This window comes from Mchenga conophoros, linkage group LG15 (genome assembly GCF_057382185.1).
Source record: "Mchenga conophoros isolate Kocher_MC1m ecotype Shallow Benthic linkage group LG15, M_conophoros_male_GT1.1, whole genome shotgun sequence".
Classification (NCBI taxonomy): domain Eukaryota; kingdom Metazoa; phylum Chordata; class Actinopteri; order Cichliformes; family Cichlidae; genus Mchenga; species Mchenga conophoros.
In genome coordinates this window covers 24,180,935-24,206,866 of record NC_140540.1, presented here as the reverse complement: position 1 = coordinate 24,206,866, position 25,932 = coordinate 24,180,935, and the positions used below count along the sequence as shown (strand labels likewise).

Below are 25,932 nucleotides of genomic sequence, written 5' to 3'. Positions count from 1 at the left end.
TACAATAAAATCATGCAAATAAAATCGACACCCTGTACCAACACAGTCTGATCCAAAACAAAATATAAAAACACAATTTTCCACTGTGTGACATTAATAAGTTTGAAACCACCACTCAACCCATTTGAGTTCAGATATATACACTTAAAAGGGCAGGTGCAACAAGCCAAAAATAAAATTAATAATAATGTTGTCCCCTGTTGAAGAAATAGACAAATCTACAGAGGCACAAGAGGCCAGGTCCAGCTCCATAGAGCGAAGACTAACAGAAAAGGGGCAGGAGATGCATGAACAGGAAGCCAAGAAAAATGAAAGGTCATTTAGCAAGGCATATGAGTCCTGGAAGGAGTTAGCAAGAGGAGTTAGAACAAAGCTGAAAGGTTTCTGCTCAAACGAAGACCTTGTTAGAACACAAACGGACATTAAGGCTAAAGAAGTATTAATGCATGAACTGTATGAGCCTATCCGACGTAATCATACTTCTACTCCAGATGTTGTCAAGAAAATGCGTGTGTTGCCCTAACAACAGAAATTTGTGATCTCATTAGTAAACGACTAGAAGATATAGATAAGACTTTTAATGACAGGCTCGAGAAGGAGCGTGTAAGGATGATATTAAGTAAGGAGGAGTATGGATCTGTTTTTGGGAAAACAGAAACCGTTATTTCAGAGCATTCAAAGGGCTCAGATTCATACTCTGGAGCCACCTCTACGACTTCTAGCAAACGTGTGGATGCCGAAGCTGACCTTGCAGCTAAACTAGAACAGGCGAAGGCAATGCAACGAATACATGAACAGCAAGCCAAGTTGAGTAGCTTAGAGCATGAGTGGAAAATCAAGGAAGCACAAATGATTGCAGAAATGACAGCAAAGCTAGAGGAAGAGAGAACTAAACTGCAACAGCTACAGGCAGAAAATGAGGTAAAAGTAGCAGCAGCCAGAGTGAGAGCTTACAACAACTACGATGGATTGGAAAGCCTTAAGTATGAAGCAGATGACAAATCACAACTTGATAGCCAAATCATTGAATCTCAGAATCCATTGAATCCACAGGCTGAATCATTTCGACCTCAGTGTGCACCACCTGAGATTTTGCAAAAGCAACAGGAGGTCAGCTTAACACAGGAGCTTGCAAGCTTGTTCGTCTCCAACCGTCTGCCTGCACCTGAACCCACAGTGTTCACTGGTAACCCTTTAAAGTTTATACACTGGAAGATATCCTTTATGGCATTGATTGGCCACAAACCCCTCCCCGCAGGAGAAAAAATGTTGTACTTGAAAAGTTATCTTGCAGGTGAGGCACGGAAGGCGGTCGAAGGATTCTTCTATCGAAACTCAGAAGATGCATATCAGGGTGCCTGGGAGATTCTTCAGGAGAGGTATGGAAGTTAATTTGTCGTCCAAAAGGCTTTCAGGGATAAACTGATGAAATGGCCAAAAATAGCTCCCAATGACCCAGTAGCCCTCAGAGAGTTTTCAGATTTCCTTCAAAGTTGTGCCGAGGCCATCCCTCATGTTAAAGGGCTGGCAATTCTAAATGATTGTGAAGAAAATCATAAACTTCTCAAAAAACTACCCGAATGGCTGGTACGCAGATGGGGTCGCGTTGTTGTGGATGAACTAGACAGATGTCAAGAGTATCCACCATTTGCTCATTTCACCAGATTTCTACAAAGGGAAGCTAGAATAGCCTGCAACCCCATTGCTTCTCCCTTCTTATTAACCACTAAAGTAACAGATGAAAGGCTTCCTAAGAGAACCAAGGCACTCAGCACCAATGCTCAAGCTAAGCACTCTGCAGGTAAACCAGGGACCTTAATTTCAAAGCCAAGACCACCATGCTTCGTCTGCAACGATGAAACACACGGTGTCGCCAAGTGCCCAACCTTTGCCACAAGGCTTCCTGATGAAAAGAGAGCTTTCATTCGTGAAAACCGTCTTTGCTTCGGCTGTTTAAGAAAGGGCCACACTAGTAAAGAATGCAAAAGAAGGCACACATGCACTATATGTGGTCGAAATCATCCAACTTGCTTGCACATAGAGAGAATTGAGGGAGCCAGTGAAATGTTAAACAGTGATTCACCATCTGCAGGAAATGAGACAAAGGAAGTCCGTAATGTCATGTCACACACATTGACAAGATACTCCTCAGCTACGTCTAGCATTGTTCCAGTTTTTGTGTCATTGGCAGAAGACCCCCACAGTGAGATTCTCACATATGCTCTGCTCGACACACAGAGCGATTCAACTTTCATCTTGGGAGATCTGGTCTCTGCACTAAATGTGAAGACTCAGCCAGTGCAATTAAGGCTCAGTACAATGACAGCAGTAGACACAGTCATAGCTAGCAAAGTGGCTTGTGGATTGCAAGTTCGTGGGCTCCATAGTGAGTCGCATGTTCAGCTACGCCAGGCATACACAAGGGATTTCATCCCAGTCGATAAGTCTCACATTCCTACAAAGGACACCGCACTTCAGTGGCCACATCTGAGGCAACTGGCAAACAAGCTGCAGCCACTTCAAGACTGTGAAGTGGGATTGCTGATTGGCTATGATTGCCCATCAGCACTGGCCCCTCTAGAAGTCATTGTAGGGTCAGAAAACCATCCATTTGCTCAAAGAACCGTGCTTGGCTGGAGCATCATAGGATCAGCAAATCCATATCTTGATAGAAAGGAACATCAAAGCTTTGTACACAGAGTGGCAGTAAAGGAAATGCCATTGCCTCCGGTCAATGATGTGTTAAAGGTCCTAGAAATGGATTTCAGCGAAAGAAACTATCAAGATAAATATGTTTCTCAAGATGATGTTCATTTTGTAAAACTCCTCGGCAGCACAATCACAAAAAGGAAGGATGGACACTATGAGATGCCACTTCCTTTCAAGGGCAGCTCTCCACCCATGCTGCCAAACAACAAGCGACTGGCTGAAGCTCGTTTGCAACACCTCAAGAGGAAGTTAAGGTCCAATAGGCAGTACCATGACCTAGAGCTGGGCGATATGAGATTTTTTCATATCACGATATGTTTTTTTTCATTTCAGGCGATAACGATATCTATCACGATATAAGCCAAATAACTATATTTGTAAGATTTAAATGTGCCGTTGCTCACAAGTAAAATGTGAAATAATCAGCAGCTTGTTTTTATTTAAATATTTATTTCCCATAATAAGTTCAACAGGGTAGATGTACTTAAGGAACATGAGACTTTTTCAGATAAATAAAGGCAAATATTGCAAACTACACAAAAGGCAGCCGCTAAAGCGTTTAAGTTTCAAAATAGAACAAACGAAACAGACTAAATTGTCAATTCCACTTATTCTAAAAATAAATCTTAGTTTGTTTTACAGAAGAACAGACAAAACTGACTAACTTTTGTCAATATCAAATAAACTGAAAACTAAAAGGAAATTCTCAATCTCTCCTTGTTGTATAGCTGAGCTTTTCAAACAGTTTTAACAGTTACTTTAGTCTGACAAAAGCCGAATGACGAATTAGCGCTTCCAGTCAGAGACTGAGGCTATGTCCACACGTACACGGGTATTTTTGAAAACGGAGATTTTCCGTTTTCGTTTAAAAAAATAATCCCGTCCACACATAAAGGCAGAAATGAAGGAAAACGCTGCTATGAACATGCCAAAGCAGCAGGTGGCGCTAGATTCCTAACCGTGCGGAAATGTTGGCCAATCAGAAGTCTAGAAGCCTCGGTGGGAAAAAGTAAACAAAGCTGGGGCATAGAAGCAGAACCGAGTCGTATGTGTGGAGGGACAGTAACTGTGTGTATATGTAAGCATTTAAACACTGCAGAGAGTAGAATTAACAGTATTGTATTGACGACAAACACCGACAACTAACGCCGAGGAGAGGGGCGGTGCTGACTCACGAGCGAAGCAGCGAGTGAATAAAATCAAACAGCCGTACCAGCCTTATGCTGTTCTGTGGTTTCTAAAGATGCTTTATCACTGAGTAAATTAAGGAAATTATTTCTAAATGTCGCCTGGAGGACAAACAGATGTTAAATAATACGTCACGTTTCATTTGAGGTTTGATGCTAAACAACAGCAGGACTGTTAGAGCTTATGTTTTTACAGGAATGAATTATTTATGACGTTACAATAAGAGGCAGTTCCAGCAGAAACAGAGCCAGTCACAGGCTGTCACTGCAGAGAAGAAGTTAACTCATTTTTACTTTACTTAGAAAGCTTAGGTCTACTTTTCTGTGCATGTATTTATCCACACAGACAGATTTGGTCTTGATTACGGTTACAGTTTAAAAGCGGCAGAGGTGAATTTAACTGTGTAGCTTTGAAGCGCTCAAAGCAAAATTGTAGAAAAAAAACACACAGATGAAACATGGTGGATACATAGACGGACCAACTACAATGACAAGACGCGACTTAAATACACACAGAGAACACAGGGAGATTACACACAGGTAGGGAACACAGCTGGGAGTAATCAACAAGACGAGACAGAGGTAAAACTGAACACACACACACGAGACGCAGACCTTCACAATAAAACAGGAAACAAGAACACTACACAAAGACGCAGACTCGACACTGAGAGACAGACAGAAAATGACACATGGAACTAAACCCACACAAAACATGAGAACACAAATAAATAGAAACATGGAACTCTAATAATAATCATCATAGCACCCAAAACCACAACAATCATTCAAAAATAAACTAACAATCAAAACTCAAAATACTGGTTCGAAACTGACCCAGAACCGTGACAGTACCCCCCCTCCAAGGGCTGGCTCCCGACAGCTCTAAACAAAAACCCAGAACAAAACCGAGCACCAGACCAGGGTGGGCGGAGGGGATCCAGGAAGGAGCGTCCGAAACAAAAAACAAGGAGCACAAGAGTCCAGAGTAAACCAAAAACACAAGAAAACAGTCCAAGAACACAGGACAACAGATCAAAAACAAAACCAGAGCTCAACAAGAGTCCGAGAAAAGTTCAGGGGGTCGACACGGGGGTCGACAACACAAGGACCAAGACAGTTCCGGAGGCCGACCGTGCACACGGCAACGGCGGCAGAGCAGGCAAAACCAATCAGGAGATTTGTAAAATAGCAATTGTGTATTTTGTTCACCTTGTATATATTGTTCACTGCAGCAGCCTAGTAGGCGTGACAAACCATTTTTGTTGATTAAGTTTTCTCCTGTTTTTCGTTTAGAAAGTTAGGTAAGTGAATTGTCTTTTGGTTGGTTTTCATTTTGTGTAGGAAAGTGTAGGGACCATTAGGGAGTTTTGTTTGTTATTTTTGGCACTGCTCACTGCTGAAGCAAATAAATGGCTTCTTAGCGCTTTAAAAGATACTACTGTTTGTGTTCTTTCTTGGGTGGTGCGTGAGTGGGGCCAATTTGTTGTTGCGTTCAATACACGCCTAGACTAAGAACGTAACACATTGAAGAAACCTGTAGCATGGCACATGGTGGACCCACTTTTCAGTCGGGTTGAGTTCTGGACTTTGACTGGATCGCTGCAGTACTTTGATTCTCTTTAAGCTCTTCTTATGGAGATTTGCTGCTGTGCTTCGGATCATTGTCCTGTTTCCTGACCCATTTTGGTCAAACTCTAGCTGTCATGCACATGGCCTCAGATTTGACTGTAGAATACTTTGGTGTGCAGAGATGTTCATGGTCATCTCAGTGACTGCAAGGTGTCCGAATCGCCACCCCTCCACTGATTCTGTCCTGTAGCTTCATAAAGTAAACAAAGGCAATCGCTGCAGTTTGTCAACAGATCAAAGTGAACTTCTCTTTTTATTGAGTGATATTATTGCTAATAATTAGCCTACACGCTGATCTGCTTTCTAGTGGCTGGAGCTCCAACAGAGTAAATGAATGTGAATGCATGCAAATTCCATTCATTGCTGGTTTCATATATAAAGAGTGAACATCTAGGCTTACAGTGTTGTCCGACAGTCCCTCCTTGGGTGTTTGCCATGCATTCTCTGGACACATAGAAGAAGCAGCAGAAGTCATCTGGTAGTTTATAAGCACTGATGGGTCTTAGATTTGGTAAATCACATAGATTAGATATTATATAGGAAATATATCAAAGTTCGCAAAGATTGTGAAATGGGGGTGTAAATGTTGGATTTTGGGGTTCCTGCATATGTAAGTGTAGAAGGAAATGAGGATTTGTACATATTACCAAAACATTAGGTGAAATTACAGTCATTTAATTTACAGATACCATTAGGCAAAGCTGAACTTAAACCTACAGATCATGGCAGGAGTACTGAGACATCAGTGATACAGGAAAGCATCTATACAACATTGAAAAACATGTTGGTTGTGGGAGGAGTGGGTAGGAGTGGAGTAGAAGAAATCATTTGTCTCGGGGTAGGACACACAGGTGCTGCAGCTGATAGGTAAGCACCCAACTAGACAGTGTGTGTACTGCACCTGAGTTTGTTCATGTAAGTGACGGCGAGTGCCTCACTCATGTCATTGCCTGGCCCTATTTGGTTCATAACAGACAGAAAGTACATTACCTTAAAAAGGTACAAGCTGCAACAGGTTTTGGCATTTATCCAGTAAAAACTGTCACTAACAGAGAAAGAGTCAGAAATTGCAACAAATATAACATGACAGTTTCTAAAAATGACTTGACTGATTATAAGTAGAATACAAGGTCCGTACAATAATGCTGAGTCATAAATATACTCGGAAAACCGGTGATTTCTGCCAACATAAGGAAAGATATTGGAATTTAAGGATAAAAACACAGAAACTTCGTGAAACACCGCGTGAGTTGAGTACGAGCCAATGAGGGTACGAGCAAAAACAGGGCTCGTACTCAACCGACCAATCAGCACGCCCCTATGGTTTTCTGTCCGAAGGGGGTGAAGCAACCTGAGTCCAGGGTGTCATCATTCGGATTGGAAGTGGTCTGTGTGGCGGGTTTCTTCCTGTATTTATTGAAGGACTTTCTTCTCGGATATGCACTTCTGAGTAAGTTCTATGAACCAGTTGCTGAGTCTGCTAGCTTTAGCTTCCTACATTTGGGTAGTATTTGTGTAACCGGTAACAGCAAATGACCGTACAGTAGTACAGTGACACGTTAGCTCGTCTGACCTGACCGTCTGAAGCCAGCCAAGATGCCAACTTATATTCAACGGTGTCGATTTCCGTAATTGTACAAAGAAAACGTGCGCTCATTATGTGCTGTGTAAATGCTAAGTACACGCCGCATATCTGTGGTGGCAGTGGTGGCTCGCTGTGTGACGCAGTGTTTGTGTTGAAGAGCACCGGAGAGTTTGCTGCACAGAGCTCGTATCGTATACAAGACTGTACTGGGAGTAATCACTGCTAAATCACTTGATGTGACTCATTGGTGTCATTATATTAGGAACTGTTGCACAGATGCTGAGCGTTTTCTTGATGGTCCTTTTGTGATGTGTTGCTCGCTGATTTTGGCATTATGGATATTCACTCGGCATCACAGCAGACTGTACTTGCCAGATCTATCAAATTTAATGAGTTTGGGATGAGCTGGCATAAAGCACAGAGTAATGTAAGGTCCATCATTTAAACTTCCTGCTTCCCTCCCTATAGTGTTAACGGATATAACATCTGAGTCTCAAATTAAAAACCAGGCAGGTAGCCAAGAAGAAAGAGTTTAACATTGTACTACTGCCAAAAAAAATAGGAAACGGACAAATCAGCTGTTTTAGTCATTTGGAAGACACTCTGATTTTTCATTGTTTTGTCTCCTGAAAACCGCAGATATTTGTATTATTTTACATGAAACCGTTTTTTCTCTTATTTCCTGCAGTCTGACACTTGTGCCCATGCTCCATTTCCACACCTCAGCTGCCAATAACCACTCAAGAGGAAGAAGATGATTTTCACAGCCCGTTCAATCCTGTCACCACAAAGATCGTGCAAAAACCTCTCGAAGTAAGTTATTTATTGTGATAGACTTAGTATTAGAGTTGTCATATGTCTGAAAGTTTTCAAAACTGTTAGTTTGAAAGTTCTTTTGAGGCAGAATAAACCAGCTTTTCTAGCAAATAACTTTACCCAGGAAACACTTTGTGATTTAAAGGATGTATCCCTCTGTCTTTATTGTTTCTTCAGGATGTGTCTTCAAATCTGCATATGGCTTTCTTTGGCGCTTACTTCAATAGTTGACGCTGTGGGTAAGTAGGTTTTGCTAAAAAGTTTGTAAACTACTGTTAAATCCTCGGTTACATTAGATTGCTATAACTGAGAACAAGACTAGTTATAACTGACTGTATTAATAGGTTATAAAGTCATTTCTTCCTTCACCCTCGTATTCCTCACACCTCTCTTCTTCTCTTGCTCATTCCCTGCTATGGCTGTGGGATATTATATGTATCGATTTAGAAAATCAACTTTTACTGCACTGCAAACAACTGCACTCAGAAAACAACTTAAATATATGAAAGAAATATGATAGTATTCCCTTAAAAGTAAATACTGGCTAGACAGTGAGCTCCCTTGGTGGAGGTTTGCGCTCTTGGAGTGCTTCTTGTTTAGTACATGCATTTCTGATGTATATTTTTATTCTTAAACCTCTGTCTTGTTTCTTTTGTCCTTCAGACTGCAAAAACATCATATGTTCACTTGGCCAGCAGGTCATTCTGCCATGTAATGCTCCTGGAAATATGGTAGTCCTCGCCATGCAGTGGTCCAGACGTGACCTGACAGAATACGTGCTGCACTATCGTGATGACCAACTTGATCCAGACGACCAGGATCCGTCTTATACGGGCCGGGTAAACCTGACCAATACCCACATGCAGAATGGGGATTTCTCAATGATACTGATGAACATGACGACTGCTGACATTGGAACATACGAGTGTATAGCCTTCCAGAGAAGACCAGGGATGGACTCTGAAATCCTCAGCATCGTAAACCTGAATGTCAGTCAGTCAGGTGAGTTTGTGCTCATGTCAAATGATGACACTTTAAAAGAGTTTTCACCTCCCTGACTCCTGACAATTCACACCAATGCATTTTTTTTTCTCGACAGATGAAGGAAGCAGGAATGGAGTCAGCAGTGGCGCAGCTACAGGAAGAAACCATCTTGGTCTCATTGTGTCACTGTCAGTTATTGCAGGGATCATTCTGGTGGCTGGTATTCTCTAATCTATATTAGGTGCCAAACTAACATTGGATCCTCAGCTTCCCCCCACTATGAAATGACATCAACATCTCAGCATGTCTAAATTAGAAAGACCCTCAAATTTATTCCAAACATCTAAAACTTAAAATGACAGTTAAAAGCTGAGGTGTGGCTTGTAGTGAAAAGCACAGAGAAGTTAATTAGAGTAGAATAATAGAAGCTCGGATCCATTTATCGTTTAACCTACATTAAGCAAATTCAGATTGTGGTTCGGCTCGGAACCACTTTGATTTGTGCCTTTGTCATATGTTTTCTAATGCTGGCCGTATATATGTCACGTGATAGATTGGCTGGGATTTTTTAGAGATTTCTTTGCACTGTTTACCACTAAGAGCGCTCTGGAGCCCATCGAGAATGAAATTTTAACTTTGATTTTAAAAAAATTACCGAAAGAATTTATATTTCATAACGAAGTCAACAGAGCAAACATTATGGCGCACAACAAGTTCATGCACCAAATTTGGAACGAGTCCAAATTAAGTTTCTTTCAAAGCTTTACTTCACAACATGAACCTTAACAAGTCATACACTAAATGTGTAAACCTTATGCAAAAGTATTTATTATAATGCACTGAAACTTTTTCTTATTTATTTATTTGGTTTTTAGTATAAAGGTGCTTTTAAAACTCCTAAATGAAAAAAGGTCCTACGTTTTCCCGACAGAATTTTGTGTGTTTTACATCCAAGCACAAATTTCCTGAAAAGAGAAACATGTTTTTATTGAAGTTACTTTCTGCCAGTAAAATGTTTTCATGTTTGCAGATCCGTTTTGTCTTTAGGTTGTTCTAGCTGCCAAAAACAACAGTGTTGTGGTGCTAAGAGGGAAAAGTCCCGTAAATTGTTTAGTAAGATTTAAATTATGAGGGATTTTTACTGACACCGTCTTGATGTTTTCGAACTGGACATGACAATGAGGGATGGATCTCTCTGAAAAACTGAGTTTACTTACAGGGTACCCACACGCTTAAGGTATTACCCTGCTTCATCTCCCTTATGACTCTCATGGGGATCATGGTTTAGAAAGTGAGCATCATGTTTATCTCATAAGACTAGAAAAAGGTGGCTGACAGCATGAACTCATCTGGGAGATGTTTACAGAGTTCACAAAGTAAATCGCCAGTCGACCCCAAGCTGTTCAAGTATTTAAGCATTATTGTATTTTCACTAAAGCACTGCATTATACTGAATAATAGAAGTCTTTAACTTTGAGTAGCATTCCAGATGTGGTTATGTATTATGTGATACTGTATGGTAGACAATGTGCCCATTAAGCATTAGGGCACTTTATTAGATACTTTATCAAATGTTGAAAGTTGAATGTGAAGGATCATAGTCAGAGGGCTGTGGGACATTGGCTACCAGCTGCTTATCACTAAAGGAAAGAAAGGTGATTCATGCCTTACGTTTTTATCTTCTGTCGTTTTCTGCTTCATGGCCTGATTACAGTGAATTTGTGGGACCATACTGTATGTTTTTTGACTCCCCAAGAAATGCATTAGGCACATACAGAGTATACATTTTTGTAGCAATAATAACTGCTCTTTAACTGTTGAAATGGATGTTTTCAGGTACATGATCACATTTTTACCTGGTTAATGAAATTTCCTTGGTATCTCTAACAAAAGGGTAATGATAAGTGGCCCTATCATTATATTTATAGCGACAGTTTCATGTCTTTCAATGTGCTTTCCTATGTTACACTATTTAACATTGTGTTTGTTTTTATTTCCTTGGTCCAAAAAAGTTTGGGTTTAGTATTTTACAAAGGGCAAAGCATCCATACTTTTTACTGTGATGATGACATGATGACACTAAAGCCTTGAAACAAACTTTGAATATTTGTTCTTACTTTGTGAGTCTGTATATTGCTATGAACTGTGCTTTTTTAAAAAACATTTTTACAATGGAACATTCCAAGTGCCATCGTTTCTTTTGTATGTTCTGCACATGCTCTGTACAATCATGACCCTGAGACCAATAAAGATCTATTTATTCTTTCACTTGAGTGTGCTGCTCTTGTTGAGTCTTTATGGTTCACATAAAGATAATGTAGAGCAGAATTTGCGTTTTATTTTTTTTATTAGTTTACATTTTTGTTTCCTCTTTAAATGTTTAGCTTTTGTTATTTTCAATGTCTGTTTTAGTTTTTAATTGAGAATATGAGGACTGTCAAATGGAAGATAGGTGTGACGATACACATATATACTAGCCTAATGATAAAATGGATCAGTTTGGCAAATATATTTTACAGTGTTTATTTATTCGACAAAATACGTTAAATGTCACCGTTATTATTGGCTGGCCGGAAACAGCGGGGGTGTCCAAATTCAGAGGCTGCTTCCACCTGAGGACCCGCCTTCGCGGTCTAAAGAAAGCCGCGTAGTACGTCACGAGCTCCCTCGGTGGAGTGAAACTGCGTCTGCTCCTTGCTGTCTAAAATGTAACCGGGCGCTGGCGTCAATTCTCCACCGTCTCACACTTTGTTTAATCAGTTTTCTGTTTGACGTTTATTCAGCTTTGTGAAAACCCCAGAGGACCCCTCCCGAGGGATTAATAAAGTTACATTTAAAGGAGCCAGCATCAGCTGAGAGATATAGAGGAGAACAGGGGGACAACAGACAGCTCTCTGTAGTTGACAGACTGGTAAAAACATTGAAAACAGTTTTTAGATATTTGCTTCCTGTATTTGCAGAAGTATCTCCAACACAAACTGTAACAGCTGCATGCAGGGAACCACTCAGTCATGTTTATCCTGCAGGACAGGATCTGACAGGGAAAGAAGGAAAAATAAGGGAACCACGGACAACTTTGATAATGCTTTGATTTATCCACAGTACATTTAGTTCAAATATTGTTTCCATCACAGAGGGATTGTGCTGGTTTCAGTGGGGAAAGTATGCAGCTCATTTAAATGTTCAAAGAGCTGTGAAAAGTTGTCCGTTCATAAAGTGTGTCAGTATTTTATAAGGATGCCATGTTTCTGTATCATCTCTCTCCTGTCAGAGCCTCTTCCAAACATCAGCCTGTTTAATGCTCTCATATCTTCAACATCTCGAGTAAATTATACTGCACAGTTTTCTCTCCAATAAAAGAATATTTACTGCATGAGTCTGTTTTCCATTTTATCTGAAACATTCAAGGAGGAGATCTTTTACTGTATTTTGGTGATATTGCCCTTAAATGTGACTAAAGCTTTCATACAGTGGTGATCACGGACATAACTCTGAGATCAGTCTGACTGAACTCTGAAAATCACTGAGTGTTATTTCACAGAACCATAATTAGATTAACTCAAACGGAAACACGCGGTGTTAAACAGTAGTATAATTATCATTAACTGTCAAAGTAAGTGCGTATTTTGCTTGTTTCCGTTTCCATCAAAAATCGAATTAATTAATAATTGTTTGATTTGTGTTGATGAAGGCCTGCCTCCTTCTCCTCACAGTCACTTTTTACGAGACCATGAGTGTGTTTCATTTTTTGTTCTGTCAGTCTTGGATGTGACTCCTGAAAAGAGATTCACCATGATTCTGGTTCTCCTTTCACAGTCAGTACTGCTGGTTTCTCTCTCAGACTGACTGAAGATGAGTGATCTGGAGTCTCCAGGATCCAGCCGTCTGTCTGTGACCGACACAAAGTAAGATACTGTCTCTAATGTACACGAAGGAAATAGAGAACATAGGTGAAATCAGTATGTAGAAACAATTACAAGTTTAAAAGGACAAGTAAGATTGAGTGGGAGAGGACTGGTTTAACAGGAAGAAGAGAAAATTCCACAGTATCCGTGCAAAAAGTTTCACTTTGAAATCTTTAAAAGAATGTGGACAAACAGGTGGACTTGGTGTCAGTGGAGTTTACTCCTGGAAGTTTGAGATTATGATGATTATTACTTCAAAAACACCTGTACAGACGTTTATCACTCATTCCATACCAGCGCAGTGCCCAGTAACACTTTGAGGTGACTGGAGCTTTATATATAAAATGAATGCAGTCCGATCAGTTTATGAGAATAGTCAAAGTGACTTTGGTAATATTAGTTGCCAATTTTTAGTTGGTATTGGTTTGTAAGATTAGTTTAAAATAAAGACTTCATTTTAACTGAATTTTGTTACGTCTCAAGAATTTGGACGTTTAGCCTTAAGGACAAACCTAAGGAGGAGGTTGGACTTTAGAGTTGAGCCCAGAGATGTACGGCTGAGTGAGGGGCTACTTTTTGTCATCAAACTAAAAAGAAATAAAATGTAGGCTTAGAAGACACGGTTGGTTGTTTGGTTCAGCATCTCTGAATATCTTCAGAGCTGTAGAGGCTTCAGAATGTAGAAGTTTGGATGGAAACTCCAAATACTTGAAGCCCACAAGATGCATCTTTAAAAAGTCAAAAAGAAGCGAAGAATTGCTGTCGCTAAAACCAAAATAACATTTATAACAACAACAAAAGTGTATGATTTGGTAATATGATTGGAATGGAACAAATGGATTCTGAAAATCAGAGATTGAGTTTCCAAGTGAATAATGCAGCTGAAAAATTTTCCTGTTATATGAAGACTTTTAACCTGTAGTTCAGTATTGATCTGCCACAGTCAGCGAACAAAACTGCCAAAAAGGAAAAAGACATTAAGATCCTCAAAAGCTTGGCATAATATAGTCATACATTTTCACCTGAATACATCTGCCCTGTGCAAATCCGTTTCGAAGGCCTTTGCAGCTAATAATGGTCAATATATTAATTTAAAGAACACAGAAAAACAGCTGGTTCTTTTTCAGGGTTTCATAGCTTTTTTGTGTAGAATGCCAAGCTTTAATATTATAGAGATTTGCAAGTATCTACAAAGCATGATATGATGTGAAGTTCAACATCTGGGACATGTGTCCCGCTATGCATTGCAGAAAATGACTCAATCTCTTAGTACAGCAAACAAACAATGCAGGAGGGCGGGAAAATAATGGTCTCCTCTGCCGTGGCATCAGAAGTTGAGAATTGACGGGACAAAGTGTTGGGTTTCTCGTTTTGGGTTGCCGGGTCTATAGATCATAACACAGTTGAACCAAGCAAAGGAGAGGGCCCACCTGGTTTGTCTTGAGTGGCTGCTGTGAGATATGCAAGATGCTTGTGGTCAGTCAAACGATGAACAATGAGCAGGTGTTCTGCTCCCTCCCGCCAGCTAGCAGTTCCACTTCTCCCACGTCATAGTTTTGCTCAGTTCGAGAAAGACAGCAGAAGGGAAAAAGCTGCATTTTCCCTTCCTTGTTCTGGAACAAGATGAACTCCATCAACGATAAATTGTTGGGTGGTCACACACAGCTGACTGCAGCTTTCCAGTCTTATAAACAGTACATTTGTACAATGACTGAAACCAGCCCACTGGCTGTGACGTCAGTTCCTTGATCATGAATATGCAAATTGTCATGACCATTGATCAACAATCATTGATCAAAGACCATTGATCGTGGAATAATCTTCCACACTGCACCTAACGTGACAAACTGAAAGCAGTCATTGGGTGGGAAACCTTGAGGAGAACACTTTTGACCTTAGAGAAGAGCTCTGCATAGAAAAGGATCAGGTTTGAACTTAGTTTGTGCAGCTGTACCTTTAACTAAGGCAAGTTCCTGCATCAACTCGTCCTGTTGTCTTTTTGAACTGTGCTTCACTATTCACTACAGATGAATGCACTGTAAACACCTGCGTGTGAGTCACTTTGGTCACTTTGACAGTTGCACTGGTAATAATAATTTTCCCTTTGTGTCCTCAGAGAGAACAGTGATGTTGGTGTGGAGGAGGAGGAGCAGTTGTCCTGCTGTGCTTTGGGTCAAGATGTCTCAGAGGATTCAGTCGCTACCAGTTGTGGCATCTCTGTCCAAAGTAAGAGTCGGTATCCGTGTGCTGATGAACACATTTTTGAAAACTTGACTTCTTGTTTTGTAGGTGCATGAAAAAGATTTCATTCGATTTTTTATGGTATAGGTTTTTTTCCTGTTTTACTTTGAATGTTGTTTCCTTTCATGTCTCACGTTAGTTTTACTTCCTGCTTTGTGATTGTCTTAATTATTTTTCACCTGGTTTGCTAAAGTTCAGCTGTCATGTTCCCCACCTGCTCACAATATCAGGCAATCCTCAATATATACTACTCAAAACAATCAGAGGAACACACTGAAAACATAATGGCTCTTGCGCGGAGAAAAACATGCTGGAGATCAATACTGATGCAAACTGGGTGATGTGTTAGAAACGAAAGGATTCAATTGTTTGTTGGAAATAAATGATCAAAATACTGGATACTGGCTGAATCCAAATACAAACAGAAAATCAGAGTAAAAAACGCTGCAGCAGGCTTTTCCATTTGGCTCTGATTTCATAGCAGCAGCTCAAAATGAAATAGTTTGTATGGCTGCGTGTGCTGCTGGGCCAAAAGTTTAGCTGGTCATTTGTAGATTTTTAGATGAAATAAAAAACAAAAAAAAACACTCAACAAAAGATCATCTAAAGAAGAGCAGAGTTCATGTACACACTTTATTAAGCAGCTACTGTACAACAAGAACAGAATCATGTAAATGGCCAAACAACAGCAACAGTAATCCCAGGGTGTAGCACAGCAGGCAAAGAGACGCAGTAGCACAGAGAGAGTAAAGGATCACATGGAGAACAAATGGAGCGCGCTCACGAGCCCTCTCTTCGTACAGAGCCAGAAACGTCTGACCCACAGAGCTCACTAAGACGACAATAACTCGTTTTTCCCACACAGATTACATATAACATCACACTGAATGAAATTACATGTAGCAGATTACATGAACTATATAAGATGAGGATTCGCGTATTAAGCATATTCAGAACTATTTCCTTCCATTATTTTCTTGGGTTAACAGTTTTTGTTGCTTTTCTGCTATCGCTTAAATTTTATTCATATAGCACCAAGTCACAACAGCCACCTTAAGGCACTTTATAGTGTTAGGTAAAGCCTCAGTAATAAAGCCTCAGACAACTCCCTACGAGCAACGACTTGGAGACATTAAGAAAGAAAAACTCTCTCTTTGTACAGTCGAACACTGAGACGGAACCAGGTTCAGTGACGGGCCGCCATCCACCACGACTGGTTGGAATGAGGGGAGGAGGGCAGGATAAAACCTGCAGGCTGAGAGCAAAGTGCTCCATCTATCTGATATGATACTGTGAGGCCTCTCAGATAAGATGGGGCTGTTTTATTATGGCCCTTTTTATGTGAGAAGCATTTTGAATTCAGCTCTGGATTTAACAGGGAGCCAATGATGTGAAGCCAGTATGAGGGGGATTTTCCCTCCTCTTAAAATGTCTCATTAGGAACATTTTTAACAGTTGCTTCTTGTCTCTGCTGTGACAAAAAAGGGTTCTGATTATGAATCAAAATGTTTTAAATAAGTCACACACTGGTTATAACTTAATGCCGAAAATGTCATGTTACACGATTTACTATTTTCTGAAGCTTATTTACAATTTACAATGCTTAACACCATTCCCATCCCTCCCGTCAAAAGATAAAAGTCTGTTTTTCATGCAGTTTCACACACTAAAGACATTTCATTCTTTTTGGTTTCTTGTTGTCAATCAGCAGATGCGAGTCTGGAAGAGGTTTTAGAAGAATATAAGATCAGTCTGAGGAGGAGGTTTGAAAGTGTGACTGAAGAAACTGATAATACAGGAAGTGGAACCCTCCCGAACAGGATCTACACTGAGCTCTACATCACAGAGGGACAGAATGAAGACGTTCATAACCAACATGAGGTGATGCAGCTGGAGACAGCTTCCAAGATGGAGGCTCTTGATGACATTACAGTCAGGTGTCACGACACCTTTAAAGCCTTACCTGACCAACAGAGACCCATCAGAGTGGTTCTGACCAACAGCGTCGCTGATCAGAGACGAGCAGTACAGTCTTCTGGAGCTGCTCCATGTTTTCCATCCAACATTACAGAAGGTCACAGCAGAGAAGCTCGCTGTCTGTAAACTTTTGTTCATCTTTGACGGCCTGGATGAAAGCAGACTTGGATCATTGGATTTCACCAACGGGAAGCTGCTGTCTGATGTCACAGAGAAGTCATCAGTCAGCCAGCTGCTGACAAACCTCATCCAGGGGAATCTGCTTCCCTCGGCTCTCGTCTGGATAACTCCCCGACCTGCAGCAGCCAATCAGATCCCTCCTAGACGTGTTGACAGGGTAACAGAAGTACGAGGCTTCACTGATGCCCAGAAGGAGGAGTACTTCAGGAGGAGATTCAGTGATGAAGAGCTGTCCAGAATCATCTCCCACATGAAGACATCCAGGAGCCTCCACATCATGTGTAGAATCCCAGTCTTCTGCTGGATCACTGCTACAGTTCTGGAGCACATGTTGACTACAGAGCAGAGAGGAGAGCTGCCCAAGACCCTGACTGACATGTACTCACACTTCTTGTTGGTTCAGATGAAGAAGGGGAACAAACATGTGGGGGGACATGAAACAAGTGAGATGGCTGAAAGGAAATTTCTTCTGAATCTGGGGAGGCTGGCATTTAAACATCTGGAAAAAGGAAACACCTTCTTCTACCAAGAAGACCTAGATCAGTGTGGTCTGGATGCTACAGAGGCCTTGTTGCACACAGAAGTTTATACGGAGCTCTTTAAACAGTGTTTGTTAATCTTGAAGGTGGCTTTTATTTGTGATTCAGGTCTCAATGTCTCTTTGTGTATACTTATATGCAGAAGTAACACAAAAGAAGAAGTGGGAGCTGGCCTGACACCAGTAACTGACTTCCAGTGAAAGCTTTGGCTAATAATATTTTTTAGCGAACATTTTTCTTGTAAAACAAAGGGGGGCCTAGCAAAAAAGGTTTGGGAACCACTGCTCTACAAGGTTGGCGAAATAAAAAAAAAATGTATTAACATTTTTTTATTTGGACTTTTATTAGTCCAAATTTTTTTATTTGGACTAAAAAAAATGTTCGAAGTGGACTAGGTGCTAATTTTCAGATGTCAGGTCTACATCTAGAATCAAAATGAGCACATACATAAACAACCAAAGTGAAGCATTAAGACAAAACATAGCAACGTCAAACAGCGTCCACACATTTTGCCACAAATACATGCAAAACAACTAAATTGGGCCACAAAAGTGATGTAAATTGACCAAACTAAGACACGAATCAGACAAAAACAGATGCAGGATGATCACAAACAGACACGTCGGCTACAAACTGATGCAAAATGACTAAAATCACACGTGTAACACTTTCTACATATTTGACAACAGAAGAAAAACACAAACAAACTTGGAATGCATTTTTAATTTGGATTTTTTTTATTTCATGCCGAATTAGATATTTTAAAAATCAAGCCAAAGTCTCCTCCCTGTTTGTACTGTAAGGTCAAAGCCCTACTGTACTACAGAGAACCCCAACAATCAAATGATCCCCCTCTGAGCAAGCGCGAGGCGACTGTGGGGAAGAAAAACTCCCTTTAACAGGAAGAAACTTCCAACGGAACCGGGCTCAGAAGGGACGGCCATCCGCTGCGACCGGTTGGGGGGATGGAAATCAAAAGGAGACGAGATGGCGTGAACTACAGTTCTAAAATTTGGATTTGAGGGCTGATCCCAAAATTTTATGGTGATGTTTTTAAAAAAAGGATTTGGTGCTAAAAGTCTGCTTCAAGATTTTAAAAGAAGCAGGGCAGTGGGAAAAGCCAAAATGGTCATTTTAATGATCTCTGGCTTTAGTGAACCACCTGAAGGGTTTTAGCAATGTTTTTCCCACCGCAGAAAAAAACCTGGATATTTTGGACGTCTTTGGGGGACCCGGGATGACTCCGAGAGTGATTTTTAGATGTCTAATCAGAGCCTCATCAAAAGATGAATCATTTGCCATCAAAGCCTTTAAGACATTGTCTGGGGAGCCAAACTCCTTGATGAGGCGTTTGGCTATTTTCTTGATGAACTTTGTCTTGTCATTTGTCAGACTTGTGGCAGACGCTGTGCTGCTGAGTTCAGGCTGCATTAGATTGCTCAGACGGTTGATGACCGTGTCTATTTCTTTTGTAGTAGTTGCGATCCGAGCAGCAAACTTTTGGGTCTCAGGTTTAGATTTATAGATGACTCTCATGATAAGGAGCAACGCAAGGTCATTGGAAATTTTCTCAACATCACAAGATGAACCTGACACAGAATCCATCTCTGATATTTTGGAGGAATCTTTGAGAGAGTGTTTCAGGCTCAAGGCTCCAGATGATTTATCTGGAGAAATGCTCCCAGGTTGTGGCATTTGAGGTGACTTGTCAGATGCCACAGAGCATTTATCTGGAGAAATGCTCCCAGGTTGTGGCGTTCGAGGTGACTTGTCAGATGCCACAGAGCATTTATCTGGAGAAATGCTCCCAGGTTTTGGTGTTGGAAGTGATGCACCAGATTCTTTTCCTCTGCCATCTGAATCAGGGCTTTTTTCCTGTGTTGTGGTCTGTGCTCTTTTAATAAAGTTGTGGATGTCTTCCAGGGCCCCAGAAATCTTGTCCATTTGAATCATTTGATCTTTCTCTTCATTGCAGAAGAGTAAAAGCTTCTGCAAAAACCTTTCTACTGTGTCATCTATGAGGACATAGAGGACTTCAGCAGAAATGCGACGCTTTGAGCCCTGTACTGATTTCGGAGTCCTGGAGATGACCGTGTCTGAGAGGGACCTACCCATTAGAGGTATGGGGATTTGATAGCCTCGATCCACCGTAAGTAGATCAAACAGGTTTGCCACTAAGTCCTCCGTAAAATTCCTGATATGCCCACTATTTTTAAAGTCCCCCAAGGTCTTATCGATGAGGAAGAGTTCTTCTTTCTTTGTTAATTTGTCAAATAACTGATTAACGTCTGATCTAATGACGTTAAAGTCGACTGAAGAAGAACGTTTAATTGCGGTTCCCAGGCTTGCCGTATGTGGAGAAGGGGAGCGATGAGCCTCTGTACTCTGGGGAGCAGCCGTTTCAGGTACTGACCCTGGGAGAATGAAAACTATACTTTCATTGGAGGGCGCAGTTTCCTTCTTGGGGTGATTGCAAATGTTTTGTAGACAAACAAAATGTTTCCTGTTTGCCTTTATTCTTTTTTTCAGCTCTGTTTTCATTTTTTCAAATTGTTTTTTTGCAAACATGGAAAAGTTGTGTTTGCGTGCTTTGAGCCTGGCGTGTGAGGTGGATGGCACACATTTGGAGAAGAAGTGTCTCACCTTGTGGATAATTAAGCCTGCATTAAAGGCAGGTTTGGGTAAGTTACATTTCTCACAGAGCTCTTCACTGCTTGAATCCATGTTAGCAAGTATCTCACCTAGGATGTCAACTGCAACCATTTCTACTGGGGTTGGAGCCTGGATACTTTGTGTTTCTGCAGTGGGTTTTATATGGCTTTGTGATTCTTCTGGGAGCTCATCTTTATCTTTTCCTGTCATCTCTCCATCTGAGCTCCTTGTTGACAGAATAACAGAAATCTCTGCGATTGCTGATTTCACTGATATTTTTGAACCAGTACGTTCTGTACTGGAATGAGACCCATTTGTCCCACACTGGCAGCGCAGCTTACATGCTGCATACCTTTTCAGGCATGAGGCAGCGCAACAAACCATGCGGTGTAGTTTCTTAATACTACTAAATTTGCCGCTAACATAAACGGCAGGGTCTACTGGGAAATCGGGGCTTTTTTCAATCAGTGCAATGGTTGAGCTGACCTTTTCTGAGATCTCTTCCTCAACCATCAGCGTCAGCTTGTCAGCGCTCTTATCTTGCTGTTTTGAGACATTAAGAGCGCCGGCGATGGCAGCTGAGATCGAGTCTCCGAGGGACACCCTTATTTTCCCCTCATCCATAAACTCTTCCCTTATCATGGGTTCCTGAATAACAGAAAGGGCAATCCTCAGGATGCTGGCAGAGGCGATCTGAATGATTTCAGAAATCATATCAGCGAGCACGGCATGGACGCTGGAGTCGCATTTTCCATTTTCTATAATGCTCCACTGAACTTCAGAGAGCCTTTCAAAGCACCTGTTGATTGGCGGGATAATCTGGTCTGGTGTGACCACGATTGAATTTTCGTTGATGGTTTCCATTGTTGTGTCACAAATTAGATTTTCTCCGTTTGAGCGTGTGAGAATTTTCTTGTATTACAGAGCGCCGACTGCTGAACGTTTTGCAAACACATGAGCATCGAGTTCTGATTTTTCTGTCTGAGAGCCGTTATTTATAGGCTCGGTTGTCTGTGACGTTACTGACAGACCAGCGCGAACGCCTTTGATCTGCCAGTGACGTCACAAGAAACGCACGCGGAGAGGCGGCGTTCCTTGCGCGCTCACAGATTTGAATGACGCTTTGGAGTTGACGGCACGCCGCAATGCATTGTGGGAGCCCGGCACCATTTTCGGGGTCTACGAATCAAAACAAACACGCTGTGTTGGAACGACGATTACAAGATGCTTAAAAGCAGTTCCTGACCCACCAGGATTCATTGGAATCATAGGTTGGAGGACGTTTTGGGGAAATGGCCGACGGTCGAAGCGGAGAAGAAATAAACTCTTAAAAGTTAGTTCTGGGTTTTTATCCCACTTCATATATACACCAGGACACATGTTAGCATAATGAAAGAATTGTAGAATTAAGTGGAGTCAACAACAGCAGCATAGTGCAGTCATATCACAAATGTTAGCGTAATGAAAAAGTCTTACAAAGTCAAATTTAGCTAACCTTCGGCTAAGTTACATGACGTTAGTGATATCGCCACTTAACGCGGCTCTTTGGTCGGTTAGTTAGTGTCATCCAGGGAAGACGGACGTTGTTTTGCTGTGCTGTATTTTTATGTGAAGTGTATATATTTATTTTTTATATTGCATGTATTTTGTGCAGTGTTTTATTTAGTTTGCATGTTTTTAGTTGCCGGCAAATTGTCCTGGAGAGACTCCGCCTTTTCCCCCGTTTTTACTAATTGGACACACCTGAGAGAAAAGAAAAGGTAATTTACAGAGTGCTCAAGGACACATAAGAGGTTTGGAGCCGGTGTTCAACAAAAATGTAACACGGAGAATGCGAGACAGACAGAGGAAAGACACAGACGATCAGAGGGGAGAGCGAGAGACGATCAGAGAGTAGAGATGATCAGATGGAGCAGACGACCAGCGACTGGGAAGAGAGATTACCAGCGACTGGAAAGGGGAAACGATCAGAGGAAAAAAAGGCAGATGACCAGCGACTAGGGACGCGTAGCGGCAGTCTGGTGGCAATAACGACAAGAGCCAGCTCGTGCACTGCGGGAGAACAGAAGCAGTGAGACCGCGGTGCCGATTGCAGTTTGAGGAAGCGGCGGGCGGAGTTGAGAGCTCTGCCCACCCGGGTAAGTCTTTGACTTATCCTTTTTATAAAGTAAACTGCCAAAGGAATAGTGACTGCCGCTCCCTCCCTTTCTTCAGTGCACCAGGACGTGGAATGCGGGGAGGAAGGCGAGGACTCCGCTGGGTTTCCCTCTTTTAATACTACGCTGGACCTCTTAGTTTTCTGTGACTTTTAGGCCGTGGTGGATTCCACTGGACTTCTAATGTTGTGTGTTATTGATTGTGTCTTCCCTTGGCCAAGGTTGTTTTAATTCATTTTATATTTTTAACTATTTAAACATAATAAATTATATTTTTAATTCTACAGTTTTTGTATCGTGTGCTTTTCCCTCGGCGGCTCCACTGCTCTGCCCGCTTTGAGGAAGGTTTCCTTCCTTTTAAAAAACACAAACCATCTTGGAAACATAATCAGCCTTTCCGCTCCGGTGTCATATTAGTTTAGGTTTGTGCCGAAGCTGGGTCTGTTTGTCAGTGTGAAGCCAAACGTGCTTTAACGTTTTAGGAAACACCGAGCAGACGGTTCATACTTGCCAACATTCAAAGGGCTGTTGGGGGGGCAAATATATTTTACAGTGTTTATTTATTCGACAAAATACGTTAAATGTCACCGTTATTATTGGCTGGCCGGAAACAGCGGGGGTGTCCAAATTCAGAGGCTGCTTCCACCTGAGGACCCGCCTTCGCGGTCTAAAGAAAGCCGCGTAGTACGTCACGAGCTCCCTCGGTGGAGTGAAACTGCGTCTGCTCCTTGCTGTCTAAAATATAACCGGGCGCTGGCGTCAATTCTCCACCGTCTCACACTTTGTTTAATCAGTTTTCTGTTTGACGTTTATTCAGCTTTGTGAAAACCCCAGAGGACCCCTCCCGAGGGATTAATAAAGTTACATTTAAAGGAGCCAGCATCAGCTGAGAGATATAGAGGAGAACAGGGGGACAACAGACAGCTCTCTGTAGTTGACAGACTGGTAAAAACATTGAAAACAGTTTTTAGATATTTGCTTCCTGTATTTGCAGAAGTATCTCCAACACAAACTGTAACAGCTGCATGCAGGGAACCACTCAGTCATGTTTATCCTGCAGGACAGGATCTGACAGGGAAAGAAGGAAAAATAAGGGAACCACGGACAACTTTGATAATGCTTTGATTTATCCACAGTACATTTAGTTCAAATATTGTTTCCATCACAGAGGGATTGTGCTGGTTTCAGTGGGGAAAGTATGCAGCTCATTTAAATGTTCAAAGAGCTGTGAAAAGTTGTCCGTTCATAAAGTGTGTCAGTATTTTATAAGGATGCCATGTTTCTGTATCATCTCTCTCCTGTCAGAGCCTCTTCCAAACATCAGCCTGTTTAATGCTCTCATATCTTCAACATCTCGAGTAAATTATACTGCACAGTTTTCTCTCCAATAAAAGAATATTTACTGCATGAGTCTGTTTTCCATTTTATCTGAAACATTCAAGGAGGAGATCTTTTACTGTATTTTGGTGATATTGCCCTTAAATGTGACTAAAGCTTTCATACAGTGGTGATCACGGACATAACTCTGAGATCAGTCTGACTGAACTCTGAAAATCACTGAGTGTTATTTCACAGAACCATAATTAGATTAACTCAAACGGAAACACGCGGTGTTAAACAGTAGTATAATTATCATTAACTGTCAAAGTAAGTGCGTATTTTGCTTGTTTCCGTTTCCATCAAAAATCGAATTAATTAATAATTGTTTGATTTGTGTTGATGAAGGCCTGCCTCCTTCTCCTCACAGTCACTTTTTACGAGACCATGAGTGTGTTTCATTTTTTGTTCTGTCAGTCTTGGATGTGACTCCTGAAAAGAGATTCACCATGATTCTGGTTCTCCTTTCACAGTCAGTACTGCTGGTTTCTCTCTCAGACTGACTGACACACGTTGAACCCGAGCTCATCTTCGAACAGGTAAAGCCACTTATTACCGCACAAAGTAACTGATTTTGTTGTTAGCAACGACTGAACGCTGGGTCTCGCTTTGAGTAACCGGAAGTATAAAACCGGACAACGGAAGTAGTGGTCTGTCATGGCAGCCTACGTACGCTCTTACAGAAACCTGTGGATACAGCTAAAAAACTGCGACCTCAAAACCGCTAGGGAGTTATTGTCACCATATAGAGAATCTAGATATGCGAATATTTTCCTAATCTGGTCTCTATCTTTTTCTTCTAACACGCTTACTTGACGCTTTGCCTCACCGCTTAAAGCCCCAATTAAAATTTCTACTTTCCGGGCCTCAGCTATTTCTTGAGCATTCAATAAACCTTGTATTTGTTCTTTCCAATCTCCATATGAAACATCTGCTTCAGGACCCTTATATTTTGGTACCCAAGGGGCACCCGGATACACCGGCATCATCATCTCTATATCTGCACTCCAGGTGCGGAACACTGCTCCCCAAACTTGTATCCTGTCGACAAACGCCAAAATTATGTAGCCGCTAAACTGGTGGAACTAAATCTTCACCACCACGCCTATACAAGCAGAAAGGGGAGTGAGTGGGTCAGAGCTCAGAGGACAGAAATTTAGCTGGCTTCAAACACACCATTTATTTTCAGGATAAAACACAGTCAGAACCCCAAATACAAGCTAAAATCCCCGTATACAATAAAAATAGTGTTTACAACCCGCTAAAAACCCTGCCGGCAGGAATGATTAAACGCTAAAAACACAAAGCTAAATGAATGTTTTTCCCTATACTAAAAACTCCCCCCCAGGGTCCTAATTCTCCCAGTCCCGCAACACACGGGCAAATTCTCCTGAGCTGAGAGAGACAGGAGAGGAACTCCTCTTCCGGGATGTGGACTCTCGCCAGCAGAAGACCAGGGAGGAGGCTCCTATCTCCACCTGACTGTGCGCAATCGTGCAGTCCAGCTACTCTCCACCTCCGCGCACGGCCTCCCTCGTAGCTCCGCCAGATGCAGGCAGAGGCGTACCCCTGCCCTACTGTGGATTTCACGCGTCGCCTCCCACGGTCGCTATTCTGTCCGTCGGGACTGGATCGCCGGGTTGTGCTGGCCGATCGCCGAATGTCTCGTGGCGCCCCACAGTCAGGCCAGAGGTCCTTCTTCTCATATGCTGGCTTGCACACGTTTTGTTTTCCAGCTCTCCACTTTTCGTGTGTCTCTCTCTTTTTAGTCTTTGCGCTCACTATCTCCCTTAAGTCAGTTTGGTGGCTGATAGGCCACCTCGGGGAACGCCCCCACCTCACAGGTGCCTACAATTGTCCGCTTAATCCACAGTGGAATAATAAAAAACATATTGTTCAATCAACACTAAACACACACTATAAATATGGAGATAAAATCATGCAATAGGAATATCAATAAACAAACATGCAATATCACTATTACAATAAAAT

The 25,932-nt window shown here is 41.6% G+C and overlaps 2 protein-coding genes and 1 long non-coding RNA gene across 3 annotated transcripts; 2 read left to right on the top strand and 1 right to left on the bottom strand.

Moving 5' to 3' along the window:
* Nucleotides 1-6,831: 6,831 nt before the first annotated feature.
* LOC146558437 (uncharacterized) lies at nucleotides 6,832-11,178 on the top strand. Its single transcript, XM_085246498.1, has 5 exons — nucleotides 6,832-6,978; nucleotides 7,802-7,926; nucleotides 8,107-8,168; nucleotides 8,593-8,931; nucleotides 9,029-11,178. The coding sequence occupies exons 2-5, from the start codon at nucleotides 7,868-7,870 to the stop codon at nucleotides 9,142-9,144; spliced, it is 576 nt and encodes a 191-aa protein (XP_085102624.1). The 5' UTR covers nucleotides 6,832-6,978; nucleotides 7,802-7,867; the 3' UTR covers nucleotides 9,145-11,178.
* A 7,291-nt stretch (nucleotides 11,179-18,469) lies between these two features.
* On the bottom strand, nucleotides 18,470-21,459 carry LOC146558436 (uncharacterized). The gene has a single exon (XM_085246497.1). The coding sequence runs from the start codon at nucleotides 21,269-21,271 to the stop codon at nucleotides 18,890-18,892; it is 2,382 nt and encodes a 793-aa protein (XP_085102623.1). The 5' UTR covers nucleotides 21,272-21,459; the 3' UTR covers nucleotides 18,470-18,889.
* A 33-nt stretch (nucleotides 21,460-21,492) lies between these two features.
* On the top strand, nucleotides 21,493-22,847 carry LOC146558435 (uncharacterized). Its single transcript, XR_014888512.1, has 2 exons — nucleotides 21,493-21,740; nucleotides 22,089-22,847. It is a non-coding gene; the product is annotated as an uncharacterized LOC146558435 (long non-coding RNA).
* Nucleotides 22,848-25,932: the final 3,085 nt, after the last annotated feature.

Bases quoted from the DNA above. Each gene is read 5' to 3' on its own strand.
- LOC146558437 (XM_085246498.1), top strand. From the start codon at position 7,868: ATGATTTTCACAGCCCGTTCAATCCTGTCACCACAAAGATCGTGCAAA. The intron at 7,927-8,106 runs GTAAGTTATTTA...TTGTTTCTTCAG, and splicing joins TCGTGCAAAAACCTCTCGAA to GATGTGTCTTCAAATCTGCA. The intron at 8,169-8,592 runs GTAAGTAGGTTT...TTTGTCCTTCAG, and splicing joins TTCAATAGTTGACGCTGTGG to ACTGCAAAAACATCATATGT.
- LOC146558436 (XM_085246497.1), bottom strand. From the start codon at position 21,271: ATGGAAACCATCAACGAAAATTCAATCGTGGTCACACCAGACCAGATT.